The 18,743-nt window shown below is 46.0% G+C and overlaps 1 protein-coding gene across 1 annotated transcript; it reads left to right on the top strand.

Annotated features, from left to right (window-relative positions):
• The first annotated feature begins 16,139 nt into the window (after positions 1-16,139).
• Positions 16,140-17,476, top strand: LOC123412459 (homeobox-leucine zipper protein HOX2-like). Its single transcript, XM_045105408.1, has 2 exons — positions 16,140-16,628; positions 16,755-17,476. The coding sequence occupies exons 1-2, from the start codon at positions 16,251-16,253 to the stop codon at positions 17,214-17,216; spliced, it is 840 nt and encodes a 279-aa protein (XP_044961343.1). The 5' UTR covers positions 16,140-16,250; the 3' UTR covers positions 17,217-17,476.
• The last annotated feature ends 1,267 nt before the right edge of the window (positions 17,477-18,743 follow it).

Consider the following 18,743-nt stretch of genomic DNA (forward strand, 5'->3'; position numbering starts at 1 on the left):
AAGAGGAGCGGCAAGCCTGTTGCCAATCCGCCGAAGAAACCCAAGGCTGGACCTAAGCCTGAAACAGAGTGCTTCTATTGCAAGGGTATGGGTCACTGGAAGCGCAATTGCCCCAAGTATCTGGCACATAAGAAGGCGGTCAAAGAAAAATCAGGTATATTTGATATACATGTTATTGATGTGTACTTAACCGGCTCTCGTAGTAGTGCCTGGGTATTCGATACCGGTTCTGTTGCTCACATTTGCAACTCGAAACAGGAACTGCGGAATAGACGAAGGCAGGCGAAAGACGAAGTGACGATGCGCTTAGGAAATGGTTCCAAGGTTGATGCAATCGCCGTCGGCACAGTGTCACTTCAGCTACCATCGGGATTAGTGATGAACTTAAATCATTGTTATTTAGTGCCTGCGTTGAGCATGAACATTATATCTGGATCTTGTTTATTGCGAGACGGTTACTCTTTTAAGTCTGAGAATAATGGTTGTTCTATTTCTATGAGTAACATCTTTTATGGTCATGCACCGAATGTGAGAGGATTGTTCATATTGAATCTTGATAGCGATACGCATATACATAACATTGAGACCAAAAGAGTTAGAGTAAACAATGATAGCGCCATATTTTTGTGGCACTGCCGCTTGGGTCATATTGGTGTAAAGCGCATGAAGAAACTCCATGCTGATGGGCTTTTGGAGTCACTTGACTTTGATTCACTTGACACGTGCTTACCATGCCTCATGGGCAAGATGACTAAGACTCCGTTCTCCGGAACAATGGAGCGTGCAAGTGACTTGTTGGAAATCATACATACCGATGTGTGTGGTCCAATGAGCGTGGAGGCACGCGGCGGATATCGTTATTTCCTCACCTTCATTGACGACTTAAGTAGATATGGTTATGTCTACTTGATGAAGCACAAGTCTGAAACATTTGAAAAGTTCAAGCAATTTCAGAGTGAAGTGGAAAATCATCGTAACAAGAAGATCAAGTTCCTACGGTCTGATCGTGGGGGTGAATATCTGAGTTTCGAGTTTGGTACTCACTTAAGACAATGTGGAATTGTTTCGCAGTTAACACCGCCTGGAACACCACAGCGTAATGGTGTGTCCGAACGTCGTAATCGTACTTTGTTAGAGATGGTGCGATCTATGATGTCTCTTACTGATTTGCCGTTATCATTTTGGGGTTATGCATTAGAAACAGCTGCATTCACTTTAAATAGGGCACCATCAAAATCCGTTGAGACGACACCATACGAACTGTGGTATGGCAAAAGGCCAAAGTTGTCGTTTCTTAAAGTTTGGGGATGTGATGCTTATGTCAAAAAGCTTCAGCCTGAAAAGCTGGAACCCAAAGCGGAAAAATGCGTCTTAATAGGTTACCCAAAAGAGACAGTTGGGTACACCTTCTATCTCAAATCCGAGGGCAAAGTGTTTGTTGCTAAGAACAGAACTTTTCTCGAGAAGGAGTTTCTCTCGAGAGAATTGAGTGGGAGGAAGATAGAACTTGACGAGGTTGTCGAACCTCTCATCCCTCTGGATGGTGGCGCAGGGCAAGGGGAAACCTTTGTCGTTGCGACGCCGGTTGAGGAGGAAGTTAATGATGATGATCATGAAACTCCAGTTCAAGTTTCTGTTGAACCCCGCAGGTCGACGAGATCACGCGCTACTCCAGAGTGGTACGGTAATCCCGTCTTATCAATCATGTTGTTAGACAACAATGAACCTGCAAATTATGAAGAAGCAATGGTGGGCCCAGATTCCAACAAATGGCTAGAAGCCATGAAATCCGAGATAGGATCCATGTATGAGAACAAAGTGTGGACTTTGGAGATACTACCTGAGGGCCGCAAGGCTATTCAGAACAAATGGATCTTTAAGAAGAAGACGGACGCTGACGGTAATGTGACCGTTTATAAAGCTCGACTTGTGGCAAAGGGTTTTTCACAAGTTCCAGGAGTTGACTACGATGAGACCTTCTCACTCGTAGCGATGCTTAAGTCCGTCAGAATCATGTTAGCAATAGCTGCATTTTTTGATTATGAAATCTGGCAGATGGATGTCAAAACGGCATTCCTTAACGGTTTCCTTAAGGAAGAGTTGTATATGATGCAACCCGAAGGTTTTGTCGATCCTAAAAATGCTGACAAGGTGTGCAAGCTCCAGCGATCCATTTATGGACTGGTGCAAGCATCTCGGAGTTGGAACAAACGCTTTGATGAGGTGATCAAAGCATTTGGGTTTATACAAGTGGTTGGAGAATCTTGTATTTACAAGAAGGTGAGTGGGAGCTCTCTGGCGTTTCTAATATTATATGTGGATGACATATTACTGATTGGAAACAACATAGAGCTTTTGGAGGGCATAAAAGGTTACTTGAATAAAAGTTTCTCTATGAAGGACCTAGGAGAAGCTGCTTACATTCTAGGCATTAAGATCTATAGGGATAGATCAAAACGCCTGATAGGACTTTCACAAAGCACATACCTTGATAAAGTTTTGAAGAGGTTCAAAATGGAACAGTCCAAGAAAGGGTTCTTGCCAGTTTTACAAGGTACGAGATTGAGTAAGACTCAGTGCCCAGCAACTGATGAAGATAGAGAGCATATGCGCTCTGTCCCCTATGCTTCAGCCATAGGTTCTATCATGTATGCGATGCTGTGCACTAGACCGGATGTTAACCTGGCCATAAGTATGGCAGGTAGGTTCCAGAGTAATCCAGGAGTGGATCACTGGACAGCGGTCAAGAATATCCTGAAGTACCTGAAAAGGACTAAGGAGATGTTTCTCGTGTATGGAGGTGACGAAGAGCTCGCCGTAAAAGGTTACGTCGATGCAAGCTTTGACACAGATCCGGACGACTCTAAGTCGCAAACCGGATACGTATTTATTCTTAATGGGGGTGCAGTAAGCTGGTGCAGTTCCAAGCAAAGCGTCGTAGCAGATTCTACATGTGAAGCGGAGTACATGGCTGCCTCGGAGGCGGCTAAGGAGGGTGTCTGGATGAAGCAGTTCATGACGGATCTTGGAGTGGTGCCAAGTGCACTGGATCCAATAACCTTGTTCTGTGACAACACTGGTGCCATTGCCTTAGCAAAGGAACCAAGGTTTCACAAGAAGACCAGACACATCAAACGACGCTTCAACCTCATCCGCGACTACGTCGAGGAGGAGGACGTAAATATATGCAAGGTGCACATGGATCTGAATATAGCAGACCCGCTGACTAAACCTCTTCCACGGCCAAAACATGATCGACACCAGAACTGTATGGGTGTTAGATTTATTACAATGTAATTCACATGGTGATGTGAGGGCTAGATTATTGACTCTAGTGCAAGTGGGAGACTGTTGGAATTATGCCCTAGAGGCAATAATAAATGTATAGTTATTATTATAATTCCTGTATCAAGATAATGGTTTATTATCCATGCTATAATTGTATTGAATGAAGACTCATTTACATGTGTGGATACATAGACAAAACACCGTCCCTAGCATGCCTCTAGTTGGCTAGCCAGTTGATCGATGATAGTCAGTGTCTTCTGATTATAAACAAGGTGTTGTTGCTTGATAACTGGATCACGTCATTGGGAGAATCACGTGATGGACTAGACCCAAACTAATAGACGTAGCATGTTGATCGTGTCATTTTGTTGCTACTGTTTTCTGCGTGTCAAGTATTTATTCCTATGACCATGAGATCATATAAGTCACTGACACAGGAGGAATGCTTTGTGTGTATCAAACGTCGCAACGTAACTGGGTGAGTATAAAGATGCTCTACAGGTATCTCCGAAGGTGTTAGTTGAGTTAGTATGGATCAAGACTGGGATTTGTCACTCCGTGTGACGGAGAGGTATCTCGGGGCCCACTCGGTAATACAACATCACACACAAGCCTTGCAAGCAATGTAACTTAGTGTAAGTTGCGGGATCTTGTATTACGGAACGAGTAAAGAGACTTGCCGGTAAACGAGATTGAAATAGGTATGCATATACTGACGATCGAATCTCGGGCAAGTAACATACCGAAGGACAAAGGGAATGACATACGGGATTATACGAATCCTTGGCACTGAGGTTCAAACGATAAGATCTTCGTAGAATATGTAGGATCCAATATGGGCATCCAGGTCCCGCTATTGGATATTGACCGAGGAGTCTCTCGGGTCATGTCTACATAGTTCTCGAACCCGCAGGGTCTGCACACTTAAGGTTCGACGTTGTTTTATGCGTATTTGAGTTATATGGTTGGTTACCGAATGTTGTCGGAGTCCCGGATGAGATCACGGATGTCACGAGGGTTTCCGGAATGGTCCGGAAACGAAGATTGATATATAGGATGACCTCATTTGATTACCGGAAGGTTTTCGGAGTTACTGGGAATGTACCGGGAATGACGAATGGGTTCCGGGAGTTCACCGGGGGGGCAACCCACCCCGGGGAAGCCCATAGGATTTGGGGAGACACACCAGCCCTTAGTGGGCTGGTGGGACAGCCCCAAGGGGGCCTATGCTCCAAGAATAAGAAATCAAAGGAAAAGAAAAAAAAAGAGAGGGAGAAAGTGGGAAGGGAGGGGGACTCCTCCCACCAAACCAAGTCCAACTCGGTTTGGGGGGGGGGGTCCTCCCCCCCTTGGCTCGGCCGACCCCTTGAGGGTCCCTTGGACCCCAAGGCAAGGCCCCCTCCCTCCTCCTATATATATGGAGCAATTAGGGCTGATTTGAGACGACTTTCTCACGGCTGCCCGACCACATACCTCCATAGTTTTTCCTCTATATCGCGTTTCTGCGGAGCTCGGGCGGAGCCCTGCTGAGACAAGATCATCACCAACCTCCGGAGCGCCGTCACGCTGCCGGAGAACTCTTCTACCTCTCCGTCTCTCTTGCTGGATCAAGATGGCCGAGATCTTCGTCGAGCTGTACGTGTGCTGAACGCGGAGGTGCCGTCCGTTCGGTACTAGATCGTGGGACTGATCGCGGGATTGTTCGCGGGGCGGATCGAGGGACGTGAGGACGTTCCACTACATCAACCGCGTTCTCTAACGCTTCTGCTGTACGATCTACAAGGGTACGTAGATCACTCATCCCCTCTCGTAGATGGACATCACCATGATAGGTCTTCGTGCGCGTAGGAAAATTTTTGTTTCCCATGCGACGTTCCCCAACATAATCTAGTTCACATCACCATGTGATTCCAACGAATCCAACACCCATATAGTTATGGGGTCTGATCACGTCTTGCTCGTGAGAGAGGTTTTAGTCAACGGTTCTGAAACTTTCAGACCCGTGTGTTCTTTACAAATCTTTATGTCATCTTATAGATGCTGCTACTATGTGCTATTCGGAAATACTCCAAATATCTATACTCTACTATACGAATCCATTTCACTACTCATAGTTATTCGGATTAGTGTCAAAGCTTGCATCAACGTAACCCTTTACGACGAACTCTTTAACCACCTCCATAATCGAGAAAAATTCCTTAGTCCATTAGTTACTAAGGATAAATTTTGACCGCTGCTAGTGATTCAATCATGGATCACTCTCTGTACCTCTCAACAGATTTTGAGTCAAGGCACACATCAGGTGCGGTACACAGCATGGCATACTTTAGATTCTACGGCTAAGGCATAGAAGACGACCTTTGTCTCTTCTCTTTATTCTGCCGTGGTCGGGTTTTGAGTCTTACTCAAATTCACACCTCACAACGCAACCAAGAACTCCTTCTTTGCTGATCTATTTTGAACTCTTTCAAAAACTTGTCAAGGCATGCATCTTGTTGAAACTTCTATTAAGCGCTTTTGATCTATCTCCATAGATCTTTGATGCTCAACGTTCAAGTAGCGTAATCCAGGTACTCCTTTGAAAACTTCTTTCAAACAACCTTGTATGCTTTACAGAAATTCTACATTACTTCTGATCCACAATATGTCAACCACATATACCTATCAGAAATTCTATAGTGCTCCCACTCACTTCTGTGGAAATACAAGTTTCTCATAAACCTTGTACACACCAAAAATCTTTGATCATCTCATCAAAGTGTATATTCCAACTCCGAGATGCTTGCACCAGTCCATTGAAGGATCGCTGGAGTTTGCGTACTTGTTAGTATCGTTAGGATCGACAAAACCTCATGGTTGTATCTCATACAATGTTTGCTCAAGGAAACCGTCGAGGAAACAATGTTTTGACATCCTATGTGCAATATTTCATAAATAATGCATCAACAACTAACATAATTCTAACAGACCTTTAGCATCGCTACGAGTGAGAAAGACTCATCATAGTCAACAGTTTGATCTTGTCGGAAACATCTTTGCGACAAGTCGAGCTTTTCTTAATAGTGACTTATCACCATCACCGTCTGTCTTTCCTTTAAAGACCCATCTTTACTCAATAGTCCTCTGACCATCAAGTAGTTCTTCCAAAGCCTACACTTTGTTTTCATACATGGATCCTCTCTCGGATTTCATGGCTTCTAGCCATTTGTCGGAATCTGGGCCCACCATCGCTTTCTCCATAACTCGTAGGTTCACTGTTGCTCAACAATATGACCTCCAAGACAGGGTTACCGTACCACTCTGTAGTAGTACGCGACCTTGTCAACCTACGAGGCTTGTAATAACTTGATCTGATGCTCGATGATCACCATCATCAGCTTCCACTTCAATTGGTGTAGGCGCCACAGGAACAACTTCCTGCGCCTTGCTACACACTGGTTGAAGTGATGGTTCAATAACCTCATCAAGTTCTACCACTCTCCCACTCAATTCTTTCGAGAGAAACCTTTCCTCGAGAAAGGATCGGTTTCTAGAAACAAACACTTTGCTTTCGGATCTGAGATAGGAGATGTACCCAACTGTTTTGGATATCCTATGAAGATGTATTTATCCGCTTTGGGTTCGAGCTTATCAGAATGAAACTTTTTCACATAAGTGTCGAAACCCCAAACTTTCAAGAAACGACAGTTTAGATTTCTCTAAACCTCAGTCTATACTGTGTCATCTCAACGGAAATACGTGGTGCCCTATTTAAAGTGAGTGCGGTTGTCCCTAATGCATAACCCATAAACGATAGTGGAAATTCGATAAGAGACATCATAGTATGCACCATAGCAAATAGTGCGTGGCTATGACGTTCAGACACATCATCACACTATGATGTTCCAGGTGGCATGAACTGCGAAACAATTTCCACATTGTCTTAACTGCGTACCAAAACTCGTAACTCAGGTATTCATTTCCATGATCATATCGTAGACAGTTTATCCTCTTGTTACGACGAACTTCACTCTGAAACAGAATTGAACTTTTCAACATTTCAGACTTGTGATTCATTAAGTAAATACTCCTGTATCTACTCAAATAGTCAGTGAAGTAAGAACATAATGATATCCACTGCGTGCCTCAGCACCCATTGGACTGCATACATCAAAATGTATCACTTCCAACAAGTTACTATCTTATTTCATCTCAATGAAAACAAGGCCTTGCTCATGTGGTATGATTTGCATGTCACTAGTGATTCGAAATTAGGTGAGTACAAAGATCCATCAGCATGGAGCCTCTTCATGCAATTTATACCAACACGACTCAAGAGGCAGTGCCACAAGTAAGTGGTACTATCATCATTAACTCGTATCTTTTGGCACCAATATCATGAACATGTGTAACACTACGATCGAGATTCAATAAACCATTGAAGGTGAATATTCAAGAAAATAGAGTAACCATTATTCTCTTTAAATGAATAATTGTATTGCAATAAACACGATCTAATCATGTTCATGCTTAACGCAAGCACCAAATAATAATTATTTAGGTTTAACACCAATCCCGATGGTAGAGGGAGCGTGCGGTGTTTGATCATATCAACCTTGGAAACACTTCCAACACGTATCGTCACCTCGCCTTTAGCTAGTCTCCGTCTATGCCGTAGCTTTCATTTCGTGTTACTAATCACTTAGCAACCGAACCGGTATCCAATACCCTCATGCTACTAGGCGTACTAGTAAAGTACACATCAACATCATGTATATCAAATACCCTTCTTTCGACTTTTGCCAGCCTTCTTTATCTACCAAGTATCTAGAGTTGCTCCGCCTCAGTGACTGTTCCCCTCATTACAAAAGCACTTAGTCTCGGGTTTGGGTTTAATCTTCGGTCTCTTCATTAGTGCAGCAACTGTTTTGCCGTTTCACGAAGTATCCCTTCTAGCCCTTGCCTTTCTTGAAACTTAGTGGTTTTACAAACCATCAACTATTGATGCTCCTTCTTGATTTCTACTTTCGCAGTGTCAAACATCGCGAATCACTCAAGGATCATTGTATCTATCCTTTATAGTTCATCATGAAGCTCTCACAGCTTGGTGGCAGTGACTTTGGAGAACCATCATTATCTCATCTGGAAGATTAACTCCCACTTGATTCAAGTGATTGTCGTACTGAGACAGCCTGAGCACACGCTCAACGATTGAGCTTTTCTCCTTTACTTTGTGGACAAAGAATCTTGTTTGGAGGTCTCGTACCTCTTAACAAGGGCACAAGCATGAAATCACAATTTCATCTCTTTAGAACATCACTTATGTTCCGTGACGTTTTACAACGTTTTCGGCGCCTTGCTTCTAAGGCATTAAGTATTTTGCACTGAACTATCATGTAGTCATCAGAAACGTGTATGTCGGATGTTCATAGCATCCACAGACGACGCTTGAGGTGCAGCACACCGAGTGGTGCATTGAGGACATAAGCCTTCTGCGTAGCAACAAGGACAATCCTCGGTTTTACAGACTCGGTCTGCAAAGTTTGCTACTATCAACTTTCAACTAAATTTTGTCTAGGAGCATATAAAAACAGTAGAGTTATAGCGCAAGCTACATCGTAATTCGCAAAGACCATTAGACTATGTTCATGACAATTAGTTCAATTAATCATATTACTTAAGAACTCCCACTCAAAAAGTACATCTCTCTAGTCATTTGAGTGGTACATGATCCAAATCCACTATCTCAAGTCCGATCATCACGTGAGTCGAGAATAGTTTCAGTGGTAAGCATCTCTATGCTAATCATATCAACTAGACGATTCATGCTCGACCTTTCGGTCTCATGTGTTCCAAGGCCATGTCTGCACATGCTAGGCTCGTCAAGCTTAACCCGAGTGTTCCGCGTGCGCAACTGTTTTGCACCCGTTGTATGTGAACGTCGAGTCTATCACACCCGATCATCACGTGGTGTCTCGAAACGACGAACTGTAGCAACGGTGCACAGTCAGGGAGAACACAATTTCATCTTGAAATTTTAGTGAGAGATCACCTCATAATGCTACCGTCGTTCTAAGCAAAATAAGGTGCATAAAAGGATTAACATCACATGCAATTCATAAGTGACATGATATGGCCATCATCACATGCTTCTTGATCTCCATCACCAAAGCACCGGCACGAGCTTCTTGTCACCGGCGTCACACCATGATCTCCATCATCATGATCTCCATCAACGTGTCTCCATCGGGGTTGTCGTGCTACTCATACTATTACTACTAAAGCTACGTCCTAGCAAAATAGTAAACGCATCTGCAAGCACAAACGTTAGTTATAAAGACAACCCTATGGCTCCTGCCGGTTGCCGTACCATCGACGTGCAAGTTGATATTAACTATTACAACATGATCATCTCATACATCCAATATATCACATCACATCGTTGGCCATATCACATCACAATCATACCCTGCAAAAACAAGTTAGACGTCCTCTAATTTTGTTGTTTGCATGTTTTACGTGGTGACCATGGGTATCTAGTAGGATCGCATCTTACTTACGCAAACACCACAACGGAGATATATGAATTGCTATTTAACCTCATCCAAGGACCTCCTCGGTCAATTCCGATTCAACTAAAGTTGGAGAAACTGACACGTGCCAGTCATCTTTGAGCAACGGAGTTACTCGTAGCGATGAAACCAGTCTCTCGTAAGCGTACGAGTAATGTCGGTCCGAGCCGCTTCGATCCAACAATACCGCGGAATCAAGAAAAGACTAAGGAGGGCAGCAAAACGCACATCACCGCCCACAAAAATTTTTGTGTTCTACTCAAGAAGACATCTACGCATGAACCTAGCTCTGATACCACTGTTGGGGAACGTCGCATGGGAAACAAAAATTTTCCTACGCGCACGAAGACCTATCATGGTGATGTCCATCTACGAGAGGGGATGAGTGATCTACTTACCCTTGTAGATCGTATAGCAGAAGCGTTTAGTGAACGCGGTTGATGTAGTGGAACGTCCTCACGTCCCTCGATCCGCCCCGCGAACAATCCCGCGATCAGTCCCACGATCTAGTACCGAACGGACGGCACCTCCGCGTTCAGCACACGTACAGCTCGACGATGATCTCGGCCTTCTTGATCCAGCAAGAGAGACGGAGAGGTAGAAGAGTTCTCCGGCAGCGTGACGGCGCTCTGGAGGTTGGTGATGACCTTGTCTCAGCAGGGCTCCGCCCGAGCTCCGCAGAAACGCGATCTAGAGGAAAAATCGTGGAGGTATGTGGTCGGGCTGCCGTGGAAAAGTCGTCTCAAATCAGCCCTAAAACCTCTGTATAGATAGGTGGGAGGGAGGGAGCCTTGCCTTGGGGCTCAAGGAGCCCCAAGGGGGTCGGCCGAGTCCAAGGGGGGAGGACTCCCCCCCCCAAACCGAGTTGGACTTGGTTTGGTGGGAGGGAGTCCCCCTTCCTTCCCACCTCCTCCTTTTTTTTTCTTTTCTCTTGATTTTCTCTTCTTGGCGCATAGAGCCCTTTTGGGCTGTCCCACCAGCCCACTAAGGGCTGGTGTGCCACCCTCAAGGCCTATGGGCTTCCCTGGGGTGGGTTGCCCCCCCCGGTGAACTCCCAGAACCCATTCGTCATTCCCGGTACATTCCCGGTAACTCTGAAAACCTTCCGGTAATCAAATGAGGTCATCCTATATATCAATCTTCGTTTCCGGACTATTCCAGAAACCCTCGTGACGTCCGTGATCTCATCCGGGACTCCGAACAACATTCGGTAACCAACCATATAACTCAAATACGCATAAAACAACGTCGAACCTTAAGTGTGCAGACCCTGCGGGTTCGAGAACTATGTAGACATGACCCGAGAGACTCCTCGGTCAATATCCAATAGCGGGACCTGGATGCCCATATTGGATCCTACATATTCTACGAAGATCTTATCGTTTGAACCTCAGTGCCAAGGATTCATATAATCCCGTATGTCATTCCCTTTGTCCTTCGGTATGTTACTTGCCCGAGATTCGATCGTCAGTATCCGTATACCTATTTCAATCTCGTTTACCGGCAAGTCTCTTTACTCGTTCCGTAATACAAGATCCCGCAACTTACACTAAGTTACATTGCTTGCAAGGCTTGTGTGTGATGTTGTATTACCGAGTGGGCCCCGAGATACCTCTCCGTTCACACGGAGTGACAAATCCCAGTCTTGATCCATACTAACTCAACGAACACCTTCGGAGATACCTGTAGAGCATGTTTATATTCACCCAGTTACGTTGCGACGTTTGATACACACAAAGCATTCCTCCGGTGTCCGTGAGTTATATGATCTCCTGGTCATAGGAACAAATACTTGACACGCAGAAAACAGTAGCAACAAAATGACACGATCAACATGCTACGTCTATTAGTTTGGGTCTAGTCCATCACATGATTCTACTGATGATGTGATCCCGTTATCAAGTGACAACACTTGCCTATGGCCAGGAAACCTTGACCATCTTTGATCAACGAGCTAGTCAACTAGAGGCTTACTAGGGACAGTGTTTTGTCTATGTATCCACACAAGTATTGTGTTTCCAATCAATACAATTATAGCATGGATAATAAACGATTATCATGAACTAAGAAATATAATAATAACTAATTTATTATTGCCTCTAGGGCATATTTCCAACAGCTGACATATATGTTGAATACAATGGTGAGCAAGATGAAGAGGGGGAAGAAGAAAGTGGCAGTGATTTTGAAAATGAAATGGATGGTCTAATTGAGAGTGGAAGTGAAGATGGTGATGTTCCTTTTGTGATGACTGCAGATGATGATGTTCCTGTTGTGATGACTGCAGATGAGACTGATTTTGAACGAGTGCTCGTTCCAAATGAGACAGGTGTGATAACTGAAGTAATCAACAGCCCAATTAAGAGAATCAGTATGACACAATTAGCTGTTGTAGGTTCTCAGGTACTGAATCCTACACAGATCAGTGTAGGAGAGCATGGAGCAGAGCAACCAGTAGAGCAAGCAGCAGAAGTTTCAGATTCAGAAGAAGATGATGATGACTATGTGCCCCATAGTGATGATAGTGGAGAAGAATCTGAAGTTGTGGAACTGAGAAAGCATGCTAGGAAATTCAGGAAGAAAATGAAAGATTCAAAGAAATGGATTGAAGGTGAATCAAATGGGGCTGTACCAATTGATTTTATACCAAATGTTGAGGAGGTGGTAGGAGAAATGGAGTTTTCTTCTTCTGATGAAGATTACTCTTATGATGAAGAAGAAGATGGGACTATGGTGAGGAGGAAGAGCAAGTACATTAGGTTTGACCCTGATTCTGATATTCCACATTTCAGTTTGGGCATGGTCTTCAGAAGCAAGAACCAGTTTGTAAAAGTTGTGAAGAGATATGGGCTAGCAACAAAAAGGAGCATTTCTTTTGTGAAGTCAGAGGAGTGCAGGGTGAGAGCTAAATGTGGATGGCCTGGTTGTCCTTGGCTTATTTATGGTGCAAAGACCACAAGGAGTTCAAGGTTCCAAATAATCGCATATGAGGATGAACATGAATGTGCACAAAACCGAGAAAACTGGCTTGTAACAGCAAAAGTGATAGCACAGAGATATGAGCATTTTATACTTGCCAATCCAATGTGGAAGATAGACAGCATAAAAGCCGCTGTTCTTAAGGATACGTTTGCTGATGTCTCAACTTCAAAGTGCAAAGCAGCAAAAAAATTGTGCTTGACAAGTTGCTGTGTGGAATGAAAAGTGAGTATACTAAAGTGTTTGACTACCAGTTGGAGCTACTGAGGAGCAACCCAGGGAGTACAGTAGCTGTATGCTTGGATCCATCAGATATGGAGAACAATATATTTCAGCAGTTCTATGTTTGCTTCAAGGCATTAAAGGAAGGTTTCAAAGCAGGGTGCAGGAAGGTGATTGGCCTAGATGGATGCTTCTTCAAGGGAGCATGTCAAGGTGAACTGCTTGCTGCAATTGCTAGGGATGCTAATAATCAGATGTACCCAGTGGCTTGGACAGTTGTGGAGAAGGAAACAAATGAAACCTGGAAGTGGTTCATTGGACTTCTGATCAAAGACTTGGATATCAATGATGAAGGAGATGGATGGGTGTTCATTTCTGACCAGCAAAAAGTAATTTATTCTATTCAATCACACATGTTCCTTATATTTTATTCTGATCAGCACTTGTATATAATGCTGACATGTGTGCTTGGAAGAAAATATTTGGAAGAATTCAGGAGCAGAGAAGCAAAGGTGCTAAGTGGAATGGTACTATTTGCCCTAACATTTTCAAGAAATTGAAGACCAGCATTAAGATGACACAGTATTGTGAGGTGTTATGGAATGGCAAGGATGGCTTTGAGGTGAAGCATATAAAAGGAAGAAAGAGAAGATACACAGTAAACCTTGAGACAAGGATATGCTCATGTGGATATTTTCAGCTGGCTTCCCTTCCTTGCTGTCATGCTATTTGTGCTATCTACAAGAGTGGAAGAAAACTTGAGGATTATATTGACAAGTGCTACTCCATTGAGACTTTCAATAAGATATATGAGCATTGTTTGCAACCTGTTGAAGGTGAAGAAAACTGGCCAGTTTCTGAAAAGCCAAGGCCCATTGCACCTGGATATGTGGCCATGCCAGGAGCAAGAAAGAAAAACAATGATAGGAGGAGAGAAGAGGGAGAAGCACCAAAGGGAAAGAAAATGAGCAAGCATGGAATTCAAATCACTTGTGGATCTTGTGGGCAGAAGGGACAGAACAAAGGTTCTTGTAAACAAAATCCAGATAGAAACAAGAAAGCTAAAGCAGATCTTGCTAAGAGAGGGAAGAAACTAAGGGCCAAAGAGGTATACAAACTACTATAAGAGCACTGTGATTATATAGCTTCATTTGCTCTAGTTTTGCTCTGTTTTTTACCACTGTGATTATAACTTCTTGCAGCAAGGAAAGACAGAAGCTATACAAAACAGGGCAAAAGCAGATGCATCAAGCTCTCAAATTCCTCCAACAACATCAACTACTATAAGAGCATCAGCTACTACAACAGCATCAACTACTCCAAGAGCATCAGCTCCTCCAACAGCATCAGCTACTCCAAGAGCCTCATCTACAACAAGAGCATCAGCTCCAACAAGAGCATCAGCTCCTCCTAGAGCATCAGCTCCAACTGGAAGTGGTGTACCACAAGGCAGTACCACAGCTGGCAAGAAGAGAGGAAGAAATCAGGGGGGCTTCATGGCTTATTTCACAGCAAGTGGGAACTACTAAGTTCTTCATGTATTATTTCACAGCAACTTCTGCTTACTTTGGATGTGTCAAAAGAGTCTCAGCACTTAAACTATGAAACTAGTGCTTCTTTTGTATGCTGTCAAACTATGACAACATTGATGCTTATGTGATGTTGCTGCAGAAACCATATTTATGTGTCAAATGAGTCTCAATTTTCAGCAGTTCATTTCATTGCAACAGCATACATTACAACCTCCATTGTTCAACTATTAGGCCAACAGTAGCCCTGCAAATAAACCTGACAGGAATATTACAACAACATACATTACATACTTATATATCAGCACCTTCTCATTGCTATCACATCTAGCCCTAAGCTCCAGCTCATTCTTCATCAACACATTCATCTTCATATTCATTATGTGCACATTCTTCATCTCCAGCTCATCTCTTAATGCAACAACCTCTCCTCCAGCAGCATTAGCACCAACACTCTCCAAATCCCAAATTTTGTCCTGAAGATCTCCCAGCAATTCACGCAAAAATGGGCTTGTTGCTATGTCATGCCAGTCAACGAATCTACATGCTGGTGTTCTCTGTTCAAATCGAGCAAAAAAGTTCAGAAAATGCAGAAAAAAGTTCAGACAAAAAAGAGGGAAAAAGTTCAGAAATCGAGCAAAAAAGTTCAGAACATACCACACAAGAGTAATATCTCCTTCCTGGGTTAGCTAAACTCCAGGAAATCCACCGCGGCGCCCTACTGCCGCAGTTGCTGCAGTACTTCGGCGGCGAGTAAGCCATTGGATCCTCACGATACGGCACCGGCGACCTCTTTGCCGCCATGCTCCCACCTCTGCTTTGATGGCCAGCCCCGTGGGAGGAAGAAGAAGCCCTCGAGAACGACGACATCATCGCCCGCGCTGTCGGCGAGAAGAAGCTCTGTCGCCCGATGAACCCTAGCTTCGATCTGCAACAGGTGGTGTCTGGAGTACAGATCGCGTGGGGAGAGAAATAACTGATGGCATCGGCCCACCAACCAGCAAACCAATCTGCCACATCAGCAAATCCCCTCTTCAAATACCATCAAGGTTTAAATCAGACCGGGATTGAGGTGCTTAGGATACAGACTTCAGAGATTTAAAGGTGAAGGTCCATTTGCGTCGCGGCTTACACTCTCAGGTTTAAATCAGACTTCACTGGTCGTGCCCCCGCAGTCCCGCACGCACGGCCGGACCGAGTTCCAACGCACGAGCGCATACAGATACGGGTAGTCACACGACCACGACCTATTAGCCGAGCTAAGCAAGCCCACGGAGCGCCCCGGCTTGGAGCCGAGCCGAGCGGAGTGGTAGCGAGAGCCGGACCGGGTCAAGACTCAAGAGAGATGGATCGAGGAGCAGCAGGCATGCACGGTGGCTGGCTATGATGAGCTGAGCTGGTGGCGCGGAATGGAAGTATTATTTACCCATTTACTTACAGCCAATTAATATTAATAATAATATAATAATTGGATAATGAGCAGAGAAGAGGAGATCGAACAGCTCATCATTTGCTCGCCCTGCGCTGCCCTATTTATAGCCTCGCCACCTGCCGCCCCATGCTCAGACCAGATCATTACATCACCACCACCGAGCACTGCCACCGTACGAACCATCGTCCATCCTCCCAGTCCGGGGCGCGCGCTCTCAGATCGGATCGGGTACGCCGGAGACAAGAGACGATGATGCATCGCGCCGACGGCCTCGACCTGGGCCTCGGGCTGGGGCTCGGCCTCGCTTCCCAGGGCAGCCTCACGTCCTCCACCACCACCGCCGCATCCTCCTCCCCGGCCTCCGCCTCCCACTCGCAGCACTGGACCGCCGCGCTCAGCTCCGTCATCGGCTTGCGGAAGGAGGAACCGGGGGTGCAGGCGTCCACGTCGCCCGAGAGCGGCGGCACAAAGAGGGGCCTGGAACGGACCGGCTCCGGCCTGGCCGCGGGCAGCGACGAGGACGACGACGGCGGTGATGGCGCCGGCGGGCGCAAGAAGCTCAGGCTCTCCAAGGACCAGGCCGCCGTCCTCGAGGAGTGCTTCAAGACGCACAGCACGCTCAACCCCGTAAGTCACCATCCCTTCCCTTCTCCGACGATCCATCCGCAAAGATCGCTCGCCTAGTGTTCGTCCGTGGATCGCTCGCGATCACATTGAGCTGACCGACATCTCCTTCCGGATGCGTGTTTACAGAAGCAGAAGAGGGCGCTGGCGAACCGGCTGGGCCTCCGGCCGCGGCAGGTGGAGGTGTGGTTCCAGAACCGCCGGGCGCGCACCAAGCTCAAGCAGACGGAGGTGGACTGCGAGTACATGAAGCGCTGCTGCGAGCAGCTCGCCGAGCAGAACCGCCGCCTCGAGAAGGAGGTAGCCGAGCTCCGCGCGCTCATGGCCGCGCCGCCGCCGCACAGCGCGGCGGCAGCGGCGGGGCCACTGACCACCCTCACCATGTGCCTCTCCTGCAAGCGCGTCGCGTCCACGTCCTCTGCCTCGGCCTGCGACGTGCCCAACTTTTCCACTAATGCCGGCATCGGCATGCCCATGCCATCCCCGGTGGCACTGCCAGACCACCGGCAGTTCTTCTGCGGGTACAGAGACACCGGAGCAACGTACGGCGGCTCTTCGGGCCTCACCAAGGTGGTCAAGCCGGCCAGATAGAACGAGCTATCTCTGACGCCGCCATGATCAGCATGCCAAGCAAGCTATAACAAAAATGGCGGCATTGTCACAACTCACAAACTTAAGCTGGTTTAGCAGAAAGTTTAGTCCTTCGTTTTCTCAGTCTCAGGGGGAAATGTAAGTTAATTAATTCTAGCAATTTAGGGCCGAATTATCCATCGAAATGAGTTCCGGCGGGGATGGATGTATGAATGTGAAAATCTAATGAAATGACATGAGAAACTAATTCACACTAGGAACTTGCTAGCATTTTGAGTAATAGTAAACCAACATGTTGAGTAATTTTCTAATTTTTTACCCTGTCTTGCATAGATGCTGCAGTGGGCAGCGTAGATCAGGAGCTGGTGCGTCATTACTTGACTGTTTGACTTGGTTTTTCTGGAGTATCATCTACTCAATTTTGATCTGCCAGACAGGTTGCATCTTAAAGGTGACTTCTGCTTTAGGTTGTCATCAGAAGAAAAGAACTAGGCTATTAGTATACCCACCACTGCACTTGCCTATTTTACGGGCAAAACTTCCATGTCCAAGTAACATGTTAGGTGCATAGTCTTCTACTCTTCTCATTTTCGTTGTTCAGGTATTTCGCTTGTCCTTTTCATGTCTTTGATCTTTGGTATTTTTTCCCAGAGTGAGAAAAATTATTATTAGGAAAAGACATAAAAAGAAAATCGGGCATGATTGTGTGTGAACTGTTCACCTTCACACACCTCCCTCTTTTCTTCCTATGCACAATCTATATCCTATCCATGCGCCATGAATCAACACCGCTCGGACTAAAAGCATCTCCACTACCCCCATCCTCCCCCCCCCCTTCCCCCCCCCCCCCAAACAAGCCCCCAGGACGTCTTTTTTAGTGTCGGGGACGAAAAATCGGCCTAGCCGCGTCCTCAACTCCTCGTTTAGCGTGGATTTGGGCAAAAATAACAACCGACGAACTCGAGCTGAACCCAGCCCTCCGGGAAGCGTCTCGGGGCGCCGGCCGAAGCGAATAGTCGAGTAGGTCCGCGCTGTCGATGACACACAGGCCGATTCCTGCCATTTTCTCCCCCTTTTTCCTCCGAAACCGAGGGCGATGATGGCAAGGCCGACGGGCATATCGAACGCCGAGTGGAGGGCGGATGTCCAGCGCCGGGAGCGGTCACAACCGAACGGCGGAGAAGGCCCGACCTAAGAGGGCCAGGGACGCGGCAACGGTGACGACGGTCGATCAGGGAAAGGCATCTCGCGCAAGGATGATGAATCTGCCCGGCCGCAACCCACAGGCCGCATGGGGGAGCCGACAGAGCATCGCGTCACAGGTCAACCTCTCGCCGCCGCTGCGGCCTTGGGGTTACGCACCCTCGCCTAGCTACTCATCATGTCACCTCGGCTCATCATGTCACCTCGTTCTTCGACCTCGGCGGAATGGCTTGACTGACGTGTACGGAAATTTCAGACACCAAATGTTCTAACGAAAAATAAAACTAAAAATGACAACAGACATGCACACTCCTTTAGGAGGAA

This window comes from Hordeum vulgare, chromosome 7H, assembly GCF_904849725.1.
Source record: "Hordeum vulgare subsp. vulgare chromosome 7H, MorexV3_pseudomolecules_assembly, whole genome shotgun sequence".
NCBI lineage: Eukaryota > Viridiplantae > Streptophyta > Magnoliopsida > Poales > Poaceae > Hordeum > Hordeum vulgare.

Bases quoted from the DNA above. Each gene is read 5' to 3' on its own strand.
- LOC123412459 (XM_045105408.1), top strand. From the start codon at position 16,251: ATGATGCATCGCGCCGACGGCCTCGACCTGGGCCTCGGGCTGGGGCTC. The intron at 16,629-16,754 runs GTAAGTCACCAT...GCGTGTTTACAG, and splicing joins CGCACAGCACGCTCAACCCC to AAGCAGAAGAGGGCGCTGGC.